This window comes from Rhinoderma darwinii, chromosome 1 (assembly GCF_050947455.1).
Source record: "Rhinoderma darwinii isolate aRhiDar2 chromosome 1, aRhiDar2.hap1, whole genome shotgun sequence".
Lineage (NCBI taxonomy): Eukaryota > Metazoa > Chordata > Amphibia > Anura > Rhinodermatidae > Rhinoderma > Rhinoderma darwinii.
Genome location: NC_134687.1, coordinates 602,039,272 through 602,065,011, shown reverse-complemented (window position 1 = coordinate 602,065,011; position 25,740 = coordinate 602,039,272). Strand labels below are relative to the sequence as shown.

Genomic DNA, 25,740 nt, shown 5'->3' with positions numbered 1-25,740 from the left:
TGCAACAGCCTCAGGGACACCATGCGAACCGCAGATGGCTAAAGCATTTCTATTTTGCTCCCCGGGACCCCACCCAGCAGGAGCCCATATAAGCCAGATCCCCCACCATGTATAATCTGGGAGGGACCATCACCAGTATGAATCCCACCCACACCAATTTTAACCAACTCCAAGGACCCCCAAAACCCGCCACAACGAGCATACCTTGACCACCTCAAGTATGCAAGTTCCCCCTCAACAAAATCTCATGTTCGGTTCCCTCCTCAATCCGCAAAGCCCACAAATCAATGCCCACTGCAGTCAAATGCACCCCATCAGCCAACCAATAATTCCCCGTATCTTCCTCGAAGTCATAATGTCTCACAAATACTCCACCATTCCGCACCACAAAAGCCGACACAGCCCTGTTCATTTTCGCACGAGCCCTGTTAATACCACCCACCGACCTCACCGATCTCCACTTCTGCCGATGCACCATCTCCGACCAAACTACCGTTACCCGAGGGAAAACCGCCCACAACCGCAGGACATCATACTTCACGACCCGGATCAACTCCCAAAACGGACGTACCCCCAGGTCATTCCCCCCAATATGTAGCACCAACACATCAGGAGCACGGTCCAACATAGCACAGCGATGGAACTCTGGCAGAACCCTCCCCCAAGACATACCACGAAAACCAAGCCAGCGCACGATGGCCGTCACCCTGGAAAACCCCAGCTGCCGCCCGTCCGGACGAGCGCCGGCCCGCAACGCGTCCCAATGGACATAGGAATGTCCAAAAATCCAAACCAGAGACGGGGAGGGATCTGAAAGAAAAATTCAGCACCATTAATACAGACACTTAAGAAGAACACTGCAGCATTGCCTCGCCCCCCCCCCTCATTACAGACAGCACCCCCCGCACCTACACTCAAACAAGATTGGGACGAACATACAGCCGGAAACGCTGGGATTCCCACCTACCTATACTCCGCACCGCATCAGACCCAAGACCCCACCTAACCGCCTCTGTGGCGGCCCTTATCCTAAACGAGTGCAGTGCAAACGCCGTCTCGTCCTGGACAAACATTTTCGGAACACCGTGGTGAATTGATACCTCGACAGAAACTTACCATCTGCGTGATACAACAAACGCCCACCCCTACACTGGCCATACCCAAAATTATCCCCCAAAAAACTAACCGGACACATCACTGCGCCCACTACCTCCTTCAACACCACTCGATGCCCCCTCCCCCTCTGATCCATTTTGGAACGACGAATCCAAAACTCCACCCGATCCCCCAAGTGCAACACATCGTCCATCAACAACCCCCCGGGCCGCACCCCACTGGGTGACACCAACTCCCCCACCCACAATGCACCAAAAAAGGCCCAAGGGAACGCCAACTGAAATAGGACAGATTCATACACCGACATGCACACCACTTTCGCCGCCATCCCCAATTTTTCGAACAATCCAAATGACACCCGGCGCCGCCTATCAGGCGCCACCCACCTCCGACGGAACCCCCTCAGGGCCTGGCCTACTAAAAATTTCTTTGTGGCGTCCCGTAAACCCCTCCATTTAAAACCAAATGCCAGGCCCGCCACAAAGGAATTGACCTTCGCCACCGACCAGCCTGCAGCAGACACATGACCCAAAAATGCCAACAACGCCACTACTTGATCCTCATAAGAAACCACTCCATCCAACACATCCAGCCAAGTCACCCATTCGTGCCAGGCCGTCTCATAAGCGGTCTACGTCCCCGGAGCTAATGAAGACCGGATCAGATGATTCGCTGCCTCTAGACCAGCTCCCACCCACAAGTGCTGAGGGCATGATAGCCCAATCGCGCCTGCCTCTGGGACAACTGCCGAAACCGCTCCCACTGCAGGCGAGAAAGAGAATCCGCAACTGAGTTATCCACCTCTAGGACGTGAACAGCCTAACCCAAGCATTCAATGATAGACAAAGAAGGACCAAATGCCGTTACAAACAAACAACAGGGGGAGATCCCGCCGAAACATTATTAATTGCCATCACCACCCCCATATTATCACAATGAAAACGTACCTTCTTATTCCTAAACCTGTCTCCCAAAATAGTCACCACCACCACAATAGGGAAAAACTCCAAAAATGCCAAGTTACGTACCAAACCTATCTCCATCCACCTACCCGGCCATTGACCCACGCACCACTGCCCCCCACAATAGGCCCCAAAGCCCACACACCCTGAAGCATCCGTGAACAACTCCCAATCAACGTTATCCACCACCGGAGCCATGATGATTGACCTCCCATTATACTGCCCCAGGAAATCACGCCACACTCTCAAATCCTCCCGGTGTTCCTCCCCCAACCGAATAAAATGATGTGGGGCCTTCACTCCCGCCGTAGCCCTCGCCAATCTTCTAAAGAAAACCCTCCCCATAGGCATAATGCAACAAGCGAAGTTAAGCTTCCCCAGGAGAGATTGCAAGTCCTGCAACTTAATCTTCTTCATGTGGCACACCTGTCCCACCAACAACTTCAAATCCTCCAATTTCTCCTGGGGGAGCCTGCATTTCATCTTCTCGGAATCAATTGTGATTCCCAAAAACACCAGGACCGACCTCGAACCCTCCGTTTTATCAGGCGCAAGGGACACTCCAAAACAACCTGCCACCGACTCCGCCGTTGCCAACAAATTCCCGCAAACAGATGAGCCCGCCGGCCCTACACACAGGAAATCATCCAAGTAATGACGGAGGCAAATCGCGCAACCTCACGAATCATCCATTCCAAGAATGAACTGAAGGCTTCAAAATAGGTGCATGAAATTGAACAGCCCATCGGAAGAGATCTGTCCACAAAATACGAACCCTCCCAGTAACAACCCAACAACCGAACACTTTCGGAATGTACTGGAAGCAAACGAAAAGCCAACTCCACGTCCGTTTTTGCCATGAGAGCTCCCCTACCATACTGCCTAACCCACTCAACTGCCGCGTCAAAGGATGTATAAACTACCGAACAAAGTGCTGGATCAATACCATCATTCACCGAACCCCCCCGCGGATGTTACAAATGATGTATTAACCGAAACTTATTAGGCTCTTTTTTAGGCACGACACCCAATGGAGAAACTACCGTGTCAACAAAAGGAGGGGACAAAAAGGGGCCCGCCAATCTCCCCAGCCGCACCTCCTTACCCAATTTCTCAGACACAACCGCAGGGTAATTCTTCACAGATTTCAAATTCCGTAACGAAAAGGGGACAACATGAGAAGGGGGAGGCATCCGGAAACCAACTCAAAACCCCTCTTCTAACAAACTTGACTTCTCCCTATCATGGTATTTATTTAGATACGACAGCATCTCTCCAAACTTCACAGGCGTCACTCCCATGGTTACCTGTTGCCCCACCTCTCCCCTTTCCTTTCTTAAAACATTTTGCCGCTCCATGGGATGCTACACTACAGACCGAACAGGAGTGCTTAAATTTGCACCTCGCTCCAAACTTACATTGCCCCTCATTAAATTGCCAATACAGGCCTGACTTTCCTCCTGCGTGATTCCCAGCTTGGCCCCCAGCCCCCTGCTGAGTAAACTGGCCAGACCCCCCGGCCGCCCCTGGAAAGGTCTCCCTCCCAAAACGCACAGGCGCCATAACCCTCAACCATAACCCAATATCCTTCTGGTCCCACCGCATAGTCGGGCGGACCACCTTCCGTTGCCGGAACTACTCATCATACCGAAGCCACGTCATACCCCCATACACCCTGTAAGCTTCCCCAATGGCGTCCATATAACAAAAAAGGCCCGAGCAATTATCCGGTGCCTTCTCTGCCAAGATGGCAAACACCTGCAACCAATTAGGAAACGTCTGCGGTATCAGCCTATATCTCAGTTTATTCTCCTCTTCCTTTTCACTTTCAATTAGCTTGGGCTTATCCAAATTGAACTTCTCCAAGGGGAGAAGCTAAAAGATCTCCACATACTCATCCTTCCAGATCTTTTCTTTGACTTCTGATTTTAAATGAGTCCCCAACGGCACCTCAAAACACACATACACCTCCTCCTTGGCCCTATCATCCAACCGCACCCGATCCACCTCCCCATCCTTTTCCCTCTGAACTCACACAGCCACACCCGCGTCATGAACCACCTGCGCACCAGGTAGCACTGGTACACCCCCCAAACACTGCATCATCCCCCCGCCCCAAGCAGCCACCGGGGACGGCACCCCAGGCAGCCACCGTGGACGGCACCCGCAACAACCCTACCCGTTCGAACCGTGACAGCAATTCCTGCAAACTACCCAATAAACCCCGCACCACCGATCCATTCCATGATCCTACCCCGCTACTATTTGATCCTACCCCGCTACTACCTGACTCAACTACCCCGCCCCCTACAGATACCACCCCCGTCCCCGGGGACCTAAAAATGGCAGGGATAGGATAAGATAAATACATAGACTCACCGGGCTGCGTAGAAGCTGTGATCCCACCAGCCGGAAGACCCAGATCATCCAGCCATCCCGCACAATGTCCTCCATCTTCCTCCCGACTTCGTGATGACAAACCTGGGGGGAAATTCCCGTCACCCCCAGCTGCAGGCACGCTGTCCACCGCTGTCAGAGCCCTGGCAGGTTGTCGCCCATCCAACCTGTAGCCAGCGGGACACCGCCCACTGCCGTTACCCCGCACGACCACCGACCGTGGCCGCCTCACGGTACTGCGACATCCATCTTGTCCACAGGTGGGCCGCCCGACTGGAACATCGCCAGGCCGGCCCACCGCTGATCCAGGAGAGACAGACCTGGAGCCAGGTGGTGTCCCCCTTCTCATGGGGACCGAGCCATCTGCTGCCGTTGGAGCCGGCCGGGAAGCGGGAATCCTGCTAGATCGGGGCCTGCGGTCCGCAGGTCAGGACCCAGCCCCCCGGTCTCCAGGGTACCTGTAGGGGCTCCCAACCCTGTGCCGGACCCGGGGGGGGGGGGTACATCCGGGCTAAACTGGGACGGCGGCCGCGCCCTCTGTGACTGAAGCTGTCGTCCACCCTGGAGAACGCTATCCTGCGATCCACTCGCAATCTCCTACTCCCCCGCCTCTGAAACTCGATCGGGCCCACCCGCAGTATCGGGTGACTCAGGCCCGGCCGGGCCATCGACTAGACCGGCGAGCTGTGTCCTTAGCCAATCCGACCCACGTTCGTCGGCCATAGAACGCAGCTGTTTCAGGATTACCTGAATGTCCATGGAGGCGCAGAGGAGCGGGGATCCCGGATGATGAAGCGAGCAGAGGAGACACAACTGCTTCTTCCCGTGCTTCCGGACAGACTGGCGCTCAAACCAGAGCGCCGCCTGTCCACCTTGTGTCATAGCTCCTCCCCTTCCTGTTTCCCCGGGTCATGTGGCCTCCTCTTATGCCCGGGGCTCAGCTCCAGCCATTCTATATATTCAATGTGAAGTCATAATGCAGGAAGAGTCTAAACGGTCTGGAACTCCTACTAATGGAAAATGCAACAAAATAGTCCTTATATTGGACTCACAGACGATAGATACATAAATGATAGATGACAGATATCAGAGAGAGAGAGAGAGAGAGAGAGAGAGAGAGATGGATAGATATGAAACAGATACGTGATTAATAGATAAAAAGAGAGATAGATAGATAGATAGATAGATAGATAGATAGATAGATAGATAGCAAAACAGAAGATCCAGCAGCATCAGTGAATTGTGGGTGCAAGCCCTAGGGAACAGACCAAGATCCCAACTATACAGCAATCCAAAAAATAGCCAGCACACCGTAGTTGAAAGTGTAAAAAATAAGGGTACTTCATTGCCCCATGTGCGACGTTTCAGCTCTGCCTTTCTCAAGCTTGAAAAATAAAGTACCCTTATTTTTTACACTTTCAACTATGGTGTGCTGCCTATTTTTTGGATTGCTAGATAAATAAATAGATAAATAAACATACTGTAGATAGATAGATAGATAGATAGATAGATAGATAGATAGATAGATAGATAGATAGGTTTTACGTTTAAGTCAACCTCTAGATCAGTGGTCCACCAACCAGTGGCTCTCCAGCTGTTGTGAAACTACAACTCCAGAGGCTGTCAGGGCATGCTGGGAGTTGTAGTTTCAAAAAAACTAGAGGCATAGGTTGGAGCCCAGTGATCTAGATCGAGTATACTCCACATCATAGGGGTTTTTGCCTTCCTCTTGCCTTAGGATTATAGGTTGGACTTGATGGACCTTTGTTTTTTTCAACCTTGGCTATGTAACTATGTAAGGTATTTCATTCTAATAGAGACTGATGCACCTCTATCTGAAGCTGAGAGTCTAATTTTTCAGTTTTGGACGATCAATGGATGCCAATTGATATAATTTGTCACCAAATAATACGGCCCTGCAGGGAAAGTGATTATTTACATTGTAGTCCCCAGGCAACTACTGTTCTTAAGGGCTCCAATGAGATGATGAACATCACTCTGAGGGATCTTGTGAACCAGTTGTCAGACAACTCTTTTATAATCAACCATCATAGTTTAGGCACCTAGAGTTCCAGATTATTGGAATTCTACCATATAGACCATAGACACTTTCTCCTTCTTTACTTACCTATGGTTAAACCTCATACCTGTGGGCAAAGCATGGCATTGTGGTAGCATCGAGCAGGACATTGAGCTTGGTCAAACTCATCTATTTTCTGTGTGAAATTCATGAAATGCACTTTAGATGTCCTTACCTTATGGTCCATATAGTTCTGCCGCCCAACGGCTCCCCCTGTCCCATAAGAAGCCTTACCCCCACCATGCCCAAATCTTTGAAGAGGACCCTCAATATAATGAAAAGTAATCTGTGGTAGGGAAAAATGAACTGTGTCCTCCGCATTATAGGAGCTCAGCAAAGTTGTTACAGGGAATGTGTCGCTAGAATTTTTTTTTTTTTAGTTAAACAGTTAGTATATAAATGATTACACATTGTTAGAATTTTTTTAGATTTTTTCACAAGTCAGGAAATATTATAAATTAGATTCTAATTTATAACATTTCCATGTGCTGGTCACTAGAGGGAGCAATTCCCAAAATTGCAGTATTGGCATGTGGTAAAGCAACCTCATTGCTTTATGCTGCAAAATTGGAGAAGACACACTCGCTCTAGTGTGCTCAAACAATGCCCCCTCCTTTATCCTGGCTAGTGCCAGGAGAAAGGAGGGGGTCGAATGTTCAAACCTCCTACACTGTGTGCCGCCATTTTTTGAGCGAATGCACAGTGTAGGAGGATTAGATACAGTGGTTATAACATGAACATACACAAACATGACTTACCTGCTCCTGCCGCCGCCGCTGCCTCCGCTCCTAGTCCTTGCTTCGGAACATATGGACGGAAGCCGCGACCGGAAGTAGTCATCTTACTGTTCGGCCGCGGCTTCCGGTCCACATGAAAATGGCGCCGGATGTCGCACTGCCGAATACCTTCCATTTGGACTGTGTGGGAGCGGCGCATGCGACGTTCCCACACTGACGGCGTACACTATAGTGAATGGAAGGGCTCCTGTTCGCATTCACTATGGGGATGTATGTGCCGTATTCCATCTCTGTATGTGTCGTTAATCGACACATACAGAGATGAAAAAAAAATGGCAGCCCCCATAGAGAAGTAAAAGTCAGAAAAAAGAAAAATGTAAAACAAAAAAACACAAATAAAATTAATTTTAATAACATACTAAAATCAAAAACATAAAAATTTTCTGTGACACCTTCCCTTTAAGGGTGTGTCTGCCGACCTGCTTTCTGACTGTTTCCAATAACAAACAGCAGAATTGTGAATACAGCTCTAGACTATAATACAGGCTGTAACTCAAGATCAGATATAATGTAGTTACAAAGTGACACAACTTGAAATGTAGTATATATACATATATAAACTGTAAAATAGTGCTTAAAGGTGGAGATGCCCTTTAAAATCCATGTGATTCAAGATTGCAAGGGCAGAGATTGGCTCTTTGCCTGTCAATCTCTAGGTGTGTACATTTATGGGTATCACTTGTGTATTGGATTTTATTAAATCATTATGTCACCTTTTTCCCTCCCAGCCAAATCTACTACATACACAGTACGAGTGAAGACTGGAGACAAGAAGAATGGTGGGACTGATGCCAATGTATTTATAATTCTGTATGGAGAGAAAGACGACACAGGTACGCTGCACCCGTGCTAACAACTCATTGTATGGCTGTATTACCCAATTGGCCACCTAATCTGAACTTTTACCCCCCAGCCTTCTGCATTACATGGGAACTCCCTGGGAAGTCTGAAAATATACACTTCTGGACCATCACCTGGCATATTTGTGAATGACCAATCTCTATATTACCATGGTAACAGACAACAAACCAACCCTGTGTAGTCTGATCCTGCAGTCACACTCCAGTCCATCGTACCCTAATTCTTAATTAAAAGGGTTTTCCCATGAAGGACATTTATGACATATCCACGGGATATGTCATAAATGTCAGATACATGCAGGTCCCACCTCTGGGACCCACACCTATCTCTACAACAGGGCCCCCTAAACCCCGTTCTAGCTTTTGGTGCTAATGCTGTCTCCTGGCCGCTTCCTGACTTTATGGTCGGGAGTTACGCAAACAGCGTAACTCGCTGAGCTACGCTGTTTCCGTAAGTCCCATAGAACTGGATTGTACTTACGGAAACAGCGTAGCTCGCATGCTAAGCTGCTTCCGTAACTGCCATTCACCAGTGTAGAAGTTAAGAAAACGGCGTAGCTCAGCGAGCTACGCTGTTTCCGTAACTCCTGACCATGTCCCAACCATAAAGTCAGGAAGTGGCCGGGAGAGAACGTTAGCACAAAAAAGCTAGAACGGGGTTTAGGGGGCCCCGTTCTAGAGATAGGTGCGGGTCCTAGAAGTGGGACTTGCATCTATCTGACATTTCTGACATATTCTGTGGATATGTCATAAATGTCCTTCATGGGAAAACCCCTTTAAATACATTTTGGCCAGAGGTCACACTTAATATTTTTCAGCAGAGTTCAAATGCTCCTCTAAACTTATGTAAGGAGTATTTTTAGTCAAGGAGGAATATTGCATTTGCGGTAATGTAGTAATAAAGATCGTTATTGTCTATAGCAATTATTGAATTCCCTGGACACCTATGTAGCTCCAGCAAACACAGCACATTGGACATCATGTGCCCCCTCAAACACAGCAGTAAGCACCAGTTGTGTGTTCACTTCCCCCACAAACACTTCTCATTGTTCCAGCCCAGCATGATCCACAGCACAGTGAGATTGTGCAGTGAAAGAAGCTGGGCTGGAACAATGAGAAGTGTATGACACTGATTGGTCACTGATTGGTCAGCATCATACACTTCTTTACAACACCCACTTGGTCAAAAGTAAAAACACGCCCAGTTGGGCATTAAGAAACTAAATCTAAAATTGCTCATAACTTGCTCAAAAATGATAGTTTTTCAAAATAAAAACCACTGTTGTTAGCACCAGTCATGTGCCCTCTGCCCCCCACAAATCCAGCACTTATAAACAAGAAGTAGGGGACAGTTTGAAGAAAATATGACTCCAGGATCAGACTACACAGTGTTTGTTTGTTGTCTATTACCATGGAAACGTATAGGCTTGTAAAGGAGATGTATAAACAAAATAATAAGAAATCTTTAATGAAGTCTATTTGGAAAGTTGCTTCATTTTTAAATTTAGATGTATTGGAATAATAAAAGAAATTGGTTTAATAAAATAAATTGGTTGTGAAGGTGTACATTGAAGCCGTTTTGTTTTTTTGCTTTACTGCAGCTGTGCACAAACCTTTGTTAGTGTATAAATACCAAGAGGTCAGAACTCTGTAAAGCTCCTACTGGATCTCCCTGGAATTCAAATTTAGAATTCAGGAAGTCTCGCTGTACGGCTCCTATTATAATCATATGGTGAGCTTTGCAGCAGCGGTTTCCTGCTTGCGACGGTTTCCGGGGAGACAGAATGTGCAGCTGTATCTAATTGTATCTAGTCTAGCCAATCCTCTGTGAACTAAATCCATCTCTCTGGAGTCCAGGCTTTTTTGCTCAGAGAATTATTTAAACTGGATACAATTGTAGAAAACTCTCAGCTGTGAGCTACAAGTTTTTGGAGACCCTCAGGCGTATTAGCCGCTGTGCCAGAGACTGGGATGCATGTAAAGGGTTAATCTAGCTAGTCGGCTAGGGGATGTCCCTGTACAATTTTACCATACATGCCCTCGGCCTTTGGTAGCCTTAGGCCTTACCCTATCAGGGTGTGTTTAATTGGGCATGGGCGGTTTTTCTCCCCCTCCCTTTATGGGTTTATAAGGAAAGTTTGGGAAGACATCTTCCTCTTTTGGCCGTTACTTGTCCCCCTAGCCCAAAGTTACAGGGTAAGGTTGTATGCACACAGTCTCAACCTCTGGGTTTAAATAAGAATGTTGTTGTTTCATTGCCATTCCAGCCCTGGTTGTTTCAATATGAATATGAATTATACTCCATGTTTTATTCTTAGGCTTTATGAATCTTAAAGCATCCAAAACCAACAAGAACAAATTTGAAAGGGGGAAAATTGATGTGTTTACAGTGGAGGCGGTGGATATTGGGTCACTCAAAAAAATCAAAATTGGCCATGACAACAAAGGTATATCTATCTATCTATCTATCTATCTATCTATCTATCTATCTATCTATCTATCTATCTATCTATCTATCTATCTATCTATCTATCTATCTATCTATCTATCTATCTATCTATCTATCTATCTAATTAATATCTATCTCAGGGCCGGCTCTAGGTTTATGTGGGCCCTTGGGCGATAAACTTCAGTTTGTTCCTCCATATAGAAATTAGGCCCTGTTTATGCCACCATATAGAAGTTAGGCCCAGTTTGTGCCCCCATATAAAGGTTAGGCCCCCAGTTTGGGTACCTATATAAAAGTTAGGCCCCCAGTCTGTGCCCCTATATATACAGTGTCCTCTGTAGATAGTGCCACAGTGCCCTCTGAAGATAGTGCCACACACCCCCCTTGTAGATAATGCCACACACAACCCCTTGTAGATAGTGCCACACCCTCCCTGTAGATAGCGCTACACCCACCCCCCCCTGTATATAGCGCCACTGGGCCTCCCTCTAGGAGTGAAATCCTCAACCAGTGCATTGCCGATGCTCTGGACGGGGATTCCACTCCCAGAGGAACCCCTGATGTCATATATGTCATAGTCCATATATGGATAGTGCTGCCAGGGGCTTCTCCATTAGCGGAGTCCCCGTCCAGAGCATCGGCAACGCTCTGCTTGAGAATTTCACTCCTAGAGGAAGCCCCAGTGGCACTATCTACAGGGAAGGAGGGTGTAGCACTATCTATAATGGATGAACCCAGGAGCAACTCCACTTTACTGTTAACTGAACTGATTCTAACACATACTACTAACTAGTCTGAATGACTAGTATAACTAGCATGTCTGGGCAAGGACCCACTATATATAATCTAAGCTCCTCCCTCCTATTGGAAACTTCTAGAAAAAAACCTCTTCTGCATAGGCTGCAAAACAGTGCATTGCAAATGTACATTTATTTTTTAAAGTGACAGTACCTAAAAGTGCAAAATGTCATAAAGCATAAAACTTATACAAAACATATTATTGCCCATTAGTATCTTGTAGGACACTACTTAATAAGGCTTATATAAAATACAGTAAACTACAGCAAATTTGATAGGAAACATTGCAGGTCTTTCACTTCTATATTTCCTTCTATGGTCCGCTGTATGCAGTTCCCAGTTGCAGGGTGCATGACTTTTTGGGTTGGTAATTCCAATTGCGCGGTACCAATGACTACAGAGCAGCATGGAAGCTGCAGGAATTCTGCTAGGTTGGGCCAGTGACCAAGTAACCTAGTCTCAGGTGTGAGGTCCAAGCAGTGGCGGACACAGACTGCAAAAGGCCCCTGTGCAGATAATGTGCCAGGGCCCCCCCCCCCCACCCCGCAAACTTCTCATGGCCGACGGTCCGCTTTCAGCTGCATCGCTGGGTCTCCTAAGTGACCCAACAATGCAGCACTAGCAGCCGGGGCGTCACTAAGGCTGGGTTCACACACACACTATTTACGGACGTAATTTGGGCGTTTTAGCATTGAATTACATCCGAAAATGCGGCTCAAAAGCGTCGGAAAACATCTGCCCATTCATTTGAATGGGTCTTACGATGTTCTGTGCCGATGGTCATTTTTTTTTACGCGCCGCTGTCGAAAGGCGGCGCGTAAAAAACTGCCTGTCACTTCTTCAGATGTAAATGGAGCCGTTTTCCATGGACTCCATGGAAAACCAGCTTCAATTACTTCCGTAGTGGACGCAGCAAAAGACGCCTGCACATGCCATTACGGCTGAAATTACGGTGCTGTTTTCTCCTGAAAACAGCACAGTAATTTCAGCCGTAACAGACGCTGCCGTGTGAACATACCCTCAGGGCTTAAAATGTCCGGGAAATAGCCCCAATACATATGTGTCCGCCCCAAAAAAAAGTGTGTGTATAGGAGACAGCATAGCATATCTATAGCACTACGACCCTATAAACTATGGATAGGATTAGATACAGTGGCTGAGCAGACAGTATCACACATGATAGGATTAGATACAGTGGCTCAGAAGGCAGTATCACACATGATAGGATTAGATACACAGCTCAGCAGACAGTATCACACATGATAGGATTAGATACAGTGGCCCAGCAGACAGTATCACACATGATAGGATTAGATACAGTGGCTCAGCAGACAGTACCACACATGATAGGATTAGATACAGTGGCTCAGCAGACAGTACCACACATGATAGGATTAGATACAGTGGCTCAGCAGACAGTATCACACATGATAGGATTAGATACAGTGGCTCAGCAGACAGTACCACACATTATAGGATTAGATACAGTGGCTCAGCAGACAGTATCACACATGATAGGATTAGATACAGTGGCTCAGCAGACAGTATCACACATGATCGGATTAGATATAGGGCCCAGCACAGTATCATACATGATTGGATTAGATACACAGCTCAGCAGACTGTATCACACATGATAGGATTAGATACAGGGCCCAGCTCGCTGACATTGCGGCTCCAGCGCTGGACCCAGGAAAGGTAAGAATAATAATTTTGCTTCTTTATGTGTTACTGATTATTTTTGTGTGTTTGTGTTTTTTTTACAGGTTCGGTTGTTGGACTTCGGATACGAGGACTTCAATGACGGCGTTTTTTTTATTCTCAATAAAATGGTTAATGAGGGTTGTGTTTTTATTTCAATAAAAAAAATTTCTATGTGCTTGTATCTTTTTAAACTTTATTATCACCGCCTTAGTAATGGCCGCTGGCTGATTGACAACCTCCATTACTAAGGCGAGGCTTAATGTTAGCCGGTGCAGAGTCTACACTAACCCCCATTATTACCCCGGTACCCACCGCCACCAGGGGTACTGGGAAGAGCCGGGTACAAACCAGTACCCGACCAGCTGTAGTGACGGGCAGGCACCGGGGTGGCCGCAGGCTGGTAGTATTAGGCTGGGGAAGGCCAAAAACAGTGGCCCTTCCCACCCTTGTAATGCTGCCTGCTGCTGCTGTGTTGTATCTGGCTGGTTATGAAAATTGGGGGGGACCCGACATCGTTCTTTCCAATTATTTTTTAAATGACGTGGCGTCCCCCCCATTTTCATAACCAGCCAGATACAATAAAGCAGCAGCAGGCAGCATCACCAGGGTAGGAAGGGCCACTGTATCTGGCCTTTCCCCTCCTGATAATACCAGCCTGCGGCCACCCCAGTGGCCGACCATCACTACAGATGGTCAGGTACTGGATCGTACCCGGCTCTTCCCAGCACCCCTGGTGGCGGTGGGTACCGGGGTAATAAAGGGGGTTAGTGTTAGCCTCTGCACCGGCTAACACTAAGCCCTGCCTTAGCAATGGATGCTGTCAATCAGCCGGCGGCCATTACTAAGGCGGTAGTAATATAGTTTAAAAAAAACCACAAAGACATAGAAAAAATATTTTATTGAAATAAAAAAAAAAAACACAACCCTCATTAACCATTTTATTAATAAAAAAAAAAGCTGTCATCGAAGTAGTCCTGGAATCCGCCGTAGTCCAACGACCGAACCTGTAAGAAAACACACAAAAAATGATTAGTAACACATGTGTTAGGGTATGTGCACACACACTAATTACGTCCGGAATTGACGGACGTATTTCGGCCGCAAGTACCGGACCGAACACACTGCAGGGAGCCGGGCTCCTAGCATCATAGTTATGTACGACGCTAGGAGTCCCTGCCTCGCTGCCGGACAACTGTCCGGTACTGAAAACATGATTACAGTACAGGACAGTTGTCCCACAGCGAGGCAGGGACTCCTAGCGTCGTACATAAGTACGACGCTAGGAGCCCGGCTCCCTGCAGTGTGTTCGGTCCGGTACTTGCGGCCGAAATACATCCGTCACTTACGGACGTAATTAGTGTCTGTGCACATACCCTAAGGCTTAGATACAGGGCCCATGTGTGATACTGTCTGTGGGACCCTGTATCTAAGCCTACCACAAGGTAGGCTTAGATACAGGGTCCAGCAGACAGTAATCTTATACAGTATAAGATTACTGTGTGCTGGGGCCCTGTATCTAAACCTACAGTGTGGTAGGCTTAGATACAGGGCCCAGCAGACAGGATCACGCATGGGCCATGTATCTAAGCCTACCATGTGATTGGCTTAGATACAGGGCCCAGCAGACAGCATCACACAATCTGTGATCCTGTCTCATGGGCCCCCTAAGCCTGCTACATCGTAGGCTTAGGGGTTGTGCAGTCCCTAAACATTGATGGCCTATCCTCAGGATAGGCCATCAATAGCTGATGTGTCGCCCGGGACCCGCAAATCAGCTGTTTTGAAGGGGCCGCAGCACTCGTACGAGAGCTGCTTCCCCTTCATTTCACTACTCGCCCACACTGTGAATCGCCGAAACCGATTCACAGTGTGACCGGAATGAAGTGACAGGAATGAAGGGGAGCAGCTCTCGTACGAGTGCTGCGGCCCCTTCAAAACAGCTGATTGGCGGGTCCCAGGAGTCGGACCCCGCCAGTCAGGGCTATCTTACCTTCCTCTTCGGCCGCGGCGGGAGTTCTGTCGTCTCGATGCTGTGCGCGGCGCATAGCGCTGTGACGTCATGTGCTGCGCACAGCGCCTGACGTCAGGACCTCCGCTGCGATCCGGAACCAGGAAGGTAAGTAAAGTATGTTACTATAGTAACAGGGGCCCGCGGCCCGAGTTACTATAGTAACTTTTTATTGATGTGGTGCGGGGGGCCGTGGGCCCCCCTGGCTTCGGGGCCCGGTCGCAATTGCGACCGCTGCGACCCCTATAGCTACGCCAGTGGTCCACGGGCCTCTGTCTCAGTCCTCAGCATCGCGCAGCTGAGAACTGAGTCGGCCAGCAGAGGAACGGGCCCCCTTCCCACGCGGGGCCCTTGTGCAGCTGCACCGGCTGCACATGCGGTATGTCCGCCCCTGGGTCCAAGGAATCTTCGCCACACCAACTTTCTCTCAGCTCCTTCCTCTCTTCACCTCATCCAGAAGCATCTTACTCCATGTTCACACTGAGTATTTAGCAGGCAGAAAATATCTACCTCAAAATTCCTACAGGAATTTTTGAGTCAGATTTTGACCTGTCTGTATTTTCTTGCCGCGTCTTTCGAAAAATGCTTTTTTTTGCCTCTCATTGATTTCAATGGTAGGTCAGAGGCGGAAACGCGGCAAGAAAGAACATGCAACTTTTTTTCTCCGCAAGCGGCTAAAAGGTTTCGACGTTTTTGCCACTGATTCCGATGCAGTTTCGCGAAGGCTCTAGTGTGTGGAGCTGAAACGTCGCACCAGGGCTAATAAAAGCTCTAATTTTTTTCACCTATTTGCAAGTGCTCCCTATTTTGTATTTTGTTTTATCTATTTGGGGACGAGGGTCAAGTCAGTACGGTCAGGTCAAATCTTAAGCAATTGAGAATGTCGTATTTTTGTGGTTGAAATAATCACCACTTTTTTGTGCCATTACCTGGGAGGGAGGGTAGTGTGGCACTACCTGGGTGGGCGGATGTGTGGCACTATCTACAGATGGCAGTAAATTTATGGGGGTACAAACTAGGGGCCTAGCTTCTATATGGGGGCATAAACAGGGCCTAATGTCTATATGGGGGCACAACATGACTTTTTCTGCCATTTTACTGCCGCCATGAGTTCCCCCACAAAGGGGCCTACTAAGTCTGTGTCGCCCAAGGGCCCACAGAAACCAGGAGCTGGCCCTGTCATGAGGCGTGCATTTGCAAAAAATAGGCAGCACAGTAGAATGAAGTGAAAAATCAGGGGTACTTTATTACTTAAAAAAATGGGTTCCTTGCAAGAGAAAAGAGCCATGTAAACCGTTTTATGATATAGGATAGCGTCAGAAAAGAGACCAAAAGATCCATTATCTGCATTAAAATCCGAATCGTAGTAGGTAGCTTCTACTATTGTCACTAATCCCCCCAATCTCTTACTCCCTTCCGCCCGTGCCTTGCAATCCAGAGGGTTGCATATATGAGTAATGTATTACTGCAGGTTATTTCAGGTGAGGTATGACGTCCGAGGGCTGCGGGACTTGGGTCACATCTATCAACAATATTAATAGTCGCTGAGCAGCTGCTTGGGTTGAGGAGAGTGTTTTGGAAGTGACGCTCTGTCAGCTCCTTGGATGTTTTTTGGCTGACATTGTCATGTTTCATTTGGCAGATCACACAGGGAAAGGACTTCTCTGACTGCCGTGTGACTTGTTATTTTAGGCAGCTCTGCTGGGTGGTTCCTCGACTTGGTGGAAGTTGATGCCCCTTCACTTGGACAACGCTTGAAATTTCCGTGTGGGCGGTGGCTGGATAAAACAGAAGATGATGGAGCCATCGAGAGATACCTGTTTCCTTCAGATCTACAGACTGAACAGTATACACCTTGTATGTAGTCTTTTAAGAAGGATTTGTAGTGTCATTGTACATCCCTCTTCCATCCCATGAAGTAGGCAGTGATTTTCAGTTTGATGGATCGCGGATCCGCGCGAGGATTCAATGTGGCTAATCCATGTGTGGAAATCCACCGGCTTTTAAGTGCCGAATCCGCGTCAATAAGTGACATATCACATGGTTTTTTTCTGTGACGCAGATTTTAAATCAATAAGACTTCTGCACTGAAATAAATAAGAAGTGTCAGAATGCGTAAGCAAACTGCCTTCCATTGATTTAAATGGGAAATCTACATGTCAGTGCAGACGTCGCAGAAATTGACCACGTGGATTTAAAATCTACTTCACGGTAAGGAAGTAGGAGAGATGTCACTTATTGACGAGGATTCCCATGGGAAAATCGGAGAAATCCTTGTGCGGATCCACGGCACATCAGACTGGAAATCCACATAAAAAAATCTGCAGATTTCTGGAGTGGATTTCTTTCAAATTCCCGTCTGATTTTTCACTCTAAATTTTAACTTGTGTGAACATGCAGTACTCTAGCTTTTAGCTCCATTGAATTATTAAGCGGATTTACACGTGATTTACATGCAAATTAGTTTTAATAAAGTTCAATGAAAAATTAGCAAGCTGCAAATTATAAAAACTACGGTGACTTCACTTAATCCGCATTGATTTTTTTCCGTATCGCATGAATTCACGTACATTGGTAGCGGAATTGTAGTGGATTATGTCTGGGTTTTATAACCCGAATCCTGATCATCTGAACAAGGCCTAAAGCAGCTCACCGAAGTAGGAACTACATGGTTCCCAGTCTGTGGCTCTCCAACTGTTACGAAACTTCAGCTCCCAGCATGCCCTGACAGTTAGAGGCCATCGGAGCATGCTGGGAGTTATAGTTTTTTTTTAAAAAAAACACTGAAAAAGGCCATACTTACAAATGGACACAGCCAGGTCAGAAACGCTGATGAAGGCGAGTGAGCAGGTGCTTTAAATAATAATAGCCACTCCCACTAGTCTTGAGGGGAGTGGTATGTGGTGCATGGGATGTGTAGTAAGAAATAATAAATGAATAGTGTATGTGCAAGTGTAATAATGTAAGTGAAATATAGGGGGCAGTAATGAGTAAAGTGCCTAAAAAATAAATGAATAATGGGATGCAAGTGTGTGAAACATGGAGGAATAGTGTGTAAGTCGTGAGGCGCAACGTGTGTAGCCAGGTACACACGTTGCGCCTCATGACTTACACACTATCCCTCCATGTTTCACACACTTGCATCCCATTATTCATTTATTTTTACATTATTACACTTGCACATACACTATTCATTTATTATTTCTTACTACACATCCCATGCACCACATACCACTCCCCTCAAGACTAGTGGGAGTGGCTATTATTATTTAAAGCACCTGCTCACTCGCCTTCATCAGCGTTTCTGACCTGGCTGTGTCCATTTGTAAGTATGGCCTTTTTCGGTGTTTTTGTATAAATGTCCTTGTTTTTGTCTGTTTTGAGTTATAGTTTTGCAAAAGCAGGACAGCCACAGGTTGGGGATCCCTAATACAGGGAAACTTCTTACATATGCATACACACAATACTTACTTGAGGAGCACCCATGTCCATTAAACTTAGTGGATACCTTTTTATTTGGGTGCTGTGTAGTTCTTTATTTTTATATGGAACTGATCAATAATCTGCAAATCAATGCATTGTAGTGGTCTGAAGCAAAGCACTGAAGTGGACCCTGCTTATACTAGAGGACAACTGACGTACATTGAAATCAATAGATACTCATTCATTTTATCACTATGCTCAGAATCACATAGGGATGCGCCTGTTATGTCTGTGCATGCAAAGTAAAAACCATCCACTTTCCCTAAATTCTTTACCCCGTTATCTTGAAACTAAGACTCCAGTCGCTTTGTGACGTTGGAAAAAAAATGGCCACTGCATCCTCTTTTTTGACCCTGTTCCCCGGGACCTCCCCAGCGAGAACAACACCATTCATTGACCAAAACACTGAGGGTATGTTCACAAGCAGTGACCAGAAACGTCTGAAAATACGGAGCTGTTTTCAGGCGAAAACAGCTCCTGATTTTCAGACGTCTTTTTAAGAACTCGCGTTTTACGCGCCGTTTTTTACGGCCGTTTTTGGAGCTGTTTTTCAATGGAGTCAATGAAAAACGCCTCCAAAAACGTCCCAAGAAGGGTCCTGCACTTCTGACGAGCCGTCATTTTACGCGCCGTATTTTGACAGCGACGCGTAAAATAAAGGCACGTGGGAACAGAACATCGTAATTCCCGTTGAAAGCAATGGGCAGATGTTTGTAGGCGTATTAGCGGCGTTTATTCAGGTGTAATTCGAGGCGTAAAATGCCCGAATTACGCCTGAAAACACTGCGTGTGAACATGCCCTCAAAGAAGCACTCTGTTTTTTTTTCTATCATTAGGTACCTATCCCCCCAATATATATATATATATATTCAGCGAGTATTTCCTTATATTGTTATTCCTTTTTATCTGAATTCTTCTCTTTACTTGGGTCATGTGACCTCACTCTGACCTGATAAAATCAACAGCAGTTAATGTAATTGAGAGTCAGCCTCGTTTACTTTCTGATTTATGGTTATAATAAAATGGTCATATAAGACTCTGACTTATAACTCCTGACTTATAACTGTGTGACCATTATGTGTCTGCTCATCAGTAGTTAGTAACAAAAGTTTCTGTGTCCCCTCTGTGGAGAACCTGTTTGGTACAGTCCATAAATCAGGAAGTGAAGAGGCTGACTCTCAATTACATTAACTGCTGTAGATTTTGTCACATGACCCAACTAAAGAGAAGAATTCTGATAGAAAGGAATTACTAAATAAAAGAATACTCGCTGAGTATGTATATTGGGGCGATAGGTAGCTAATGATTGTAAACAACCAATACCTGGCGTGCTTCTTTAATTGAAGAGGGATGACCATACCTCCACTGGACCCCCTCACCCTCCTCCCCTAACCCCTCCCCTTTACCTAGTTAACCTTACCCTAAGGCGGGATTCACACAACCGGGTCGTTCCCGAGCCCGAGTGTCGGCCGGTAAAATCGGCCATTTTGCCCGGCCGGTTTGCATTAAGTTTTGCATCCGTGCCGGGCCGGGCAGATCTGGACAGTGACATCAGCGGCAACTCCTGAAGGGGAATCCCCATGTGTTCGGGGATTCCGCTTCAGGAGTTTCCCCTGATGTCCCTGCCCAGATATGGACAGAGACATCAAGCGCTCTGTCCAGGAGCGGAATCCCCGAAAACACGGGGATTCCGCTCCTTCAAGGAGCTAAAGTGTGGCTAGCACATAGCAGAGCGGGGAGATACCTCCCTGCTCTGCTATAGTGGCGTCGCTACAGTAGTAACAGCCGCAGCAGCAGCAGCTGCTAGCGGCGCCATCGAAGGTGTCGCCGGGCCATGGCTCTTTTAAAACAAGCAGGGGAAGGGAGCCAGCGCAGCGCTCCCTCCACCTGCTGTACACCCCGGCCCTGCCACACAGTGTACAGCGATGCCATTCGTCCGAATGGCATCAACTCCTCCTCCTCACATGCACTCTGCGCTGTGAGGAGGAGGAGATAGAGCGCAAGCGCCGGAAAACCCGGCCATCACTCGGGACACATCCCGGTGATGGCCGTGTATTACCCGGCCCCATAGACTTCTATGGGAGCCGGGAGGCCGGGTACCCGGCCGAAGATAGAGCATGCCCTATTTTTTGACGGCCGGTTTTCCCGGCCGACAAAAAATCTGTCGTGTGAATAGCCCCATTAGGGGTCTATTATTCCTAATGCAGCCGGGTGCCGGACGATTTATGAACGGCCGGCACCCGGCCGGGAAACCCTGCCGTGTGAATGAGGCCTAACCATCTATACCCTCCAAACCCTATCATTGCCGGGCCTATGCTGCGTCCAATTGGCCCTCTTTTACTGGAGGACCGCTGGTGTCCTTTGATATCAATGAATACTTATTGATGTCAATGGGTTTTGTATAATTCTTGACATTCTTTTGATTCAGAACATAGTTAGCCATTGGCAGCACAGTTGCTAGCTTATTGTCTATGGAGCAGTGGACACTGGGTGACATTGTGGCGCTTGTTACATCTGTCCATACAAAACTAAGGCCCTATTCAGGGGACAGGGATAATCGGCCATGTGACGGACATTTTTTTTAACGGTTGCATTAAAATCAATGCATGTCTATAGGACTATTCACGGCTATGAACGGCCCGGGAATAGGACATGTCCTATTTTTGCCTGTTATCACGGATCTCTCGATAGACTCATGGCCAATTTGACACTTTAGAAGACGTATGACATTTCCCAGAAGCACATTCCCAAAATTCCTTTGCTGCGGATTTCTGTGTCTTTTTGCTGGTGTTTTAGTAATGATTCTTCCATTGACCGCGTTGATAATAACACGACGACGTTATGTTTGTATCTCCCCAGTTGTTCCCTATGAGATCACAGTTTATACAAGCGACATATTTGGCGCTGGGACAGATGCCGATGTTTTTATCGTTCTTTATGGGAGAGATGGCGTCTGCACTCAACAGAAATCCCTGTGTGTAAACAAGCGGGAGCGCAAGATGTACTTCGAGAGGAATTCTATGGACCAGTTCATTGTGGAGGTAAAGTTAATAGACTTGATGAATTGCATGATGGGTAATGGGATGGATTTTGTCCCATTACCCATCATGCAATTCATCAATGTGATATTTATTTTAATGTATTTGTGTGTTTTGCCATAAATAAGGAGAAATACAATAGTTGAGGTTTATAGGCGGATATCGAAGTAACTAAAGAACAATCACCTATACAAATCTCAGCCGTTGAGGCAATTTCATCTGTTTCTGGGAAAGCAGGATGCCTATACCGTTCCCACTGGAATTGTCACTCAGCTTTCCTAGAGTCCTGAATGGCTAATCTGCTCAGTTATACAGGTGGGATGGGGGGGGGGGATATTACTTCATAACTAGGCAGATCTGCCATTCAGGAAAGTCAAGTGTCAACCCCTATGTAAGTTGTAATGGTGACCCTATTGGTTGTCTCTCAGATTTCCCAAAATCAGATCAATAGAATTTTTACTAACTTGACACAAGAGAATTTACAAATATAGCAGAGCTGAGTTTGCCAATGCGGCAGAGATCAGCTGGTCATGTGGCACATTGTGGTTTTCCCCTAGAAGTTCAGGAAATCCTAGTAAGTTAGTTGTTACTAATAACTATGCTCAAAATAAACCGTTAAATGACAAATTCAGCTCTGCTACATCTTCATTTTATGGTAGAAAAAAAAAATTGTTATTTCTGATACAGTGCTGATATATAGTGTAATAGTTTTACCTTCTGTCTATTAGACTTTAACCCTCTGTGCACCTGATAACTTTTCTGTTTAAAGCAACTACATTGCAAAGTATTTGTGGGTGCACAAACCGTCAGGATTTAATACCTCCACATCCAGGTACTGTATGCCGTGCAACCGACTGCTAGGAAATACTGGAAGTGGTAGTTCCATAACCGCTAGAGACCCTCAGATTGCAGACGAGTGACTAAAACTGTCAGGGCATGCTGGGAATTGTAGTTTTACAACAGCCACACCTTGCAGATAATTGACTGTGACTGGCAATGCATGCTGGGTAATTGACATCTCTATTTTCCCTTATGGGAATAAGTAGCAACAAGCGTTCTTGGTGTCACATAATAATTAACCCATTCTGATGTCACTACTTTAGTTTTGCCTCCTTTCTTTTCATTGCCAGGGTGGTATCATTCACACTACACTATCCGACCCCCCTTCCCCCGCTCCCGTGAGATCATACGCTGCAGATCTGGTGGAATTTCACTTTTTACAGATTGAAATGAAAAATAGGGGGTTGATATGAGAGTCAACGTTGTATGTAGTTGTATGTACATGTCACAGCCGAGCGCGCTCCTTCACCCGGTTACCATTACTGTAACATGCAGACTTCCCGCTCAGCTGTGTTTCCATCTCTTCGTGTAAATATTTGACTCACTACAGTGGGAATATTTATACCCCCATGTGAAGAATTTCAGGAATTCCGAGCTGAAGGCAATGAACATGGGGTTGTGTAGTAGCGATAAATAACAGACCGTGCCCCTTCACCTTGGAAGGACTGAATTACACTGTAGGCCTAAAGTGGGTATTGTTATAGGGGTATTCCCAACCGAAACCTTTATGGCATCTCCATTTCTAGGACCCGCAACTATCTCCAGAACGAGGGTCACCCAACCCCTGTCCCGCCTGCTCGTCCATTTTCGTAACTCCCATAGGAATAAATGGAGGGACCCGCAAACACATGCACAGCCACCTCCCCATTCATTCTCCGCCCGGATGCGACGACTGGTGGCTGCCTCACCAGGCGGGACAGCGGTCGGGTGACCCCTGTTCTGGAGATAGGTGTGGGTCCCAGACCGGTCATCGCATGTATCAGACATTTAACAGCATATACTGTACTATGGATATTCCATAAATGTTTCAATGGGGAATACCCCTTTAAGTAGACACTAACAATGTACTCCTTAAAGGGTAACTAAACTTTTAAAAAGCCTTTGGCATGTCATGTCAGAAGATTTAATTGGTGGGGGTCCGAGCACTGAGACAAGCCAAGAAAAGCCGATCAGAAACTAAACGGCACAGCGCTCACCCGAGCCCTTCTGCCGCTTCATTTTAGTGATCGGTGGGGGTCTCAGTGCTGGGACCCCCACCGATCAAAATTTCGGACATGTTCTTTTAAAACTTTAGTTATCCTTTAATTATACAATTGTATTTTTTTCATTCAAATTTGTCACAATTATGGATTTTAACGTCCTTTATCAATCAGTCCACCATGCTGCACCTTCCTACATTTCTCCTCTTATCTCTGTCTACTAACACGCACCCTCTTTTCAGATAGTGACCTATAGTTACCATCCTTCCCCATCAAAGCTCATCACTTCTGTCTCCCAGGCTTTGCACCTATATTCTAGAATGCGTTGCCTCGGACCATTAGGTTATGTGCACACGACCTATTTTCAGACGTAATGGAGAAGTTTTACGCCTCGAATTACGCCTGAAAAGACGGCTCCAATACGTCGGCAAACATCTGCCCATTGCTTGCAATGGGTCTTACGATGTTCTGTGCATACGAGTTGTCATTTTACCCGTCGCTGTCAAAAGCGCGTAAAATTACGGCCGCGTCAAAGAAGTGCAGGACACTTCTTGGGACGTAATTGGAGCCGTTTTTCATTGACTCCAATGAAAACCAGCTCCAATTACGTCCGAAAAAGACGCCGCGAAAAAAACGCGTGCACTTGTTAAAACGTCTGAAATTCTGGAGCTGTTTTCTCCTGATAACAGCTCCGTAATTTCAGACGTATTTGACGTTGTCGTGTGCGCATACCCTAATACTTTCTTACAACATTCTCAGTTCTAATTGAACCTTGAAAACTCATCTTTGCAAGGATTCTGCAAGTCTGGAGTCTGTGGTCAATGGCTAACCATGTAATACATGACTGAGCCGGTGCACGAGAGCAGGAGCCACTATTCTTAATCAGCTCCCTGTTTTGGCTCACAGAGCTGCATTCACAATTCTGCTGGTTGTTATTTGCAAGATTGTCATCATTCACACCTCTAACAGCTTATCTGAACTCCTATAATGCAGTTGAGCAGATATTACTGCCCAGTGTCTGGTGTAAAGAGATTTCCCAGAATGCAGGTCACCAGAGCAAGCCCTGTGCAAGACACTACATTATCTGATAATCTTCGTTTCTCAATGGTGGTTTAGTTGCTTGTAGTTTATAATCACTATATCCTTGATGTGAAGGAAATCAGTTCTCCATGTACTAACTTCCTGCTGAGCTTGTGGTGGACTTGTGCTTATGCAAGAGCAGCCAATCTGAAAAAACTGAGCAGCAGTGTAAAGCATAGGGGTAGGGACAGAGCAGCAGATTTCTAATGAGACAGGAGAAATATTTCAGACCTCCTAAGACTCTAATAGACAATGCACCTAAGCTGCTATTGCTGATAATAGCAGAAGTAAAAAGAAGCCAAAATAATAAGTATATCTAATGTATATACACAGTCGAGTCACATTATTATGACCACCAGCTAATATCCAGAGTAACCGCCGTGTGCAGCACGGACAGCAGCTAGACGGGCGGTGAGTGACTCAGTAAGATTCTGGTAGGTTGTCTCAGGTATCTGGAGCCGTGTTGACTGCAGCGCATCCCACATTTGCTGGAGGGTGCGTGGGGAGGATCCATAGAGAGAACAAGATGATCGAGCTGGTCCCACAGATGCTCAATTGGGTTCAAGCCTTGCGAATTAGAGGGCCAGGGAGGTTCTTGGAAGTCTTGGTCGTGCTCTTCCAACCACTGTCCGACATTTCTAGCCGTGTGACATATCACATTGTCTCTCTGCCCCAGGAATACAAACAGCATGTATGGGTGGACGTGATCTGCAACAATGGATTCATCGGTTCAGAGGTCCTTCCACATGGATGAGTGTCCCAGAGAATGCCATGAAAAACGTAGGCAGATTCTGTTACGGTTCTGCCTAAAATTGGCATTAAATTGATGCGGACTAGACGTTGCGTATTGAGGTGAAAGTACTTCCCTTCTCTCTATCAGTGCAGGATAGAGAGAAGGGACAGCCCTTTCCCTAGTAAAAGTAAAAGAA

At 46.6% G+C, this 25,740-nt stretch overlaps 1 protein-coding gene across 1 annotated transcript in view; it reads left to right on the top strand.

The window, feature by feature from the left end:
- Positions 1-25,740, top strand: part of LOXHD1 (lipoxygenase homology PLAT domains 1) — a 134,087-nt gene that overhangs the window by 67,472 nt on the left and 40,875 nt on the right. The window contains exons 21-24 of the mRNA XM_075840641.1: positions 8,081-8,185; positions 10,531-10,659; positions 16,864-17,028; positions 21,514-21,695. Coding sequence (XP_075696756.1) covers positions 8,081-8,185; positions 10,531-10,659; positions 16,864-17,028; positions 21,514-21,695 — 581 coding nt within the window. The remainder of the gene's footprint in view (positions 1-8,080; positions 8,186-10,530; positions 10,660-16,863; positions 17,029-21,513; positions 21,696-25,740) is intronic.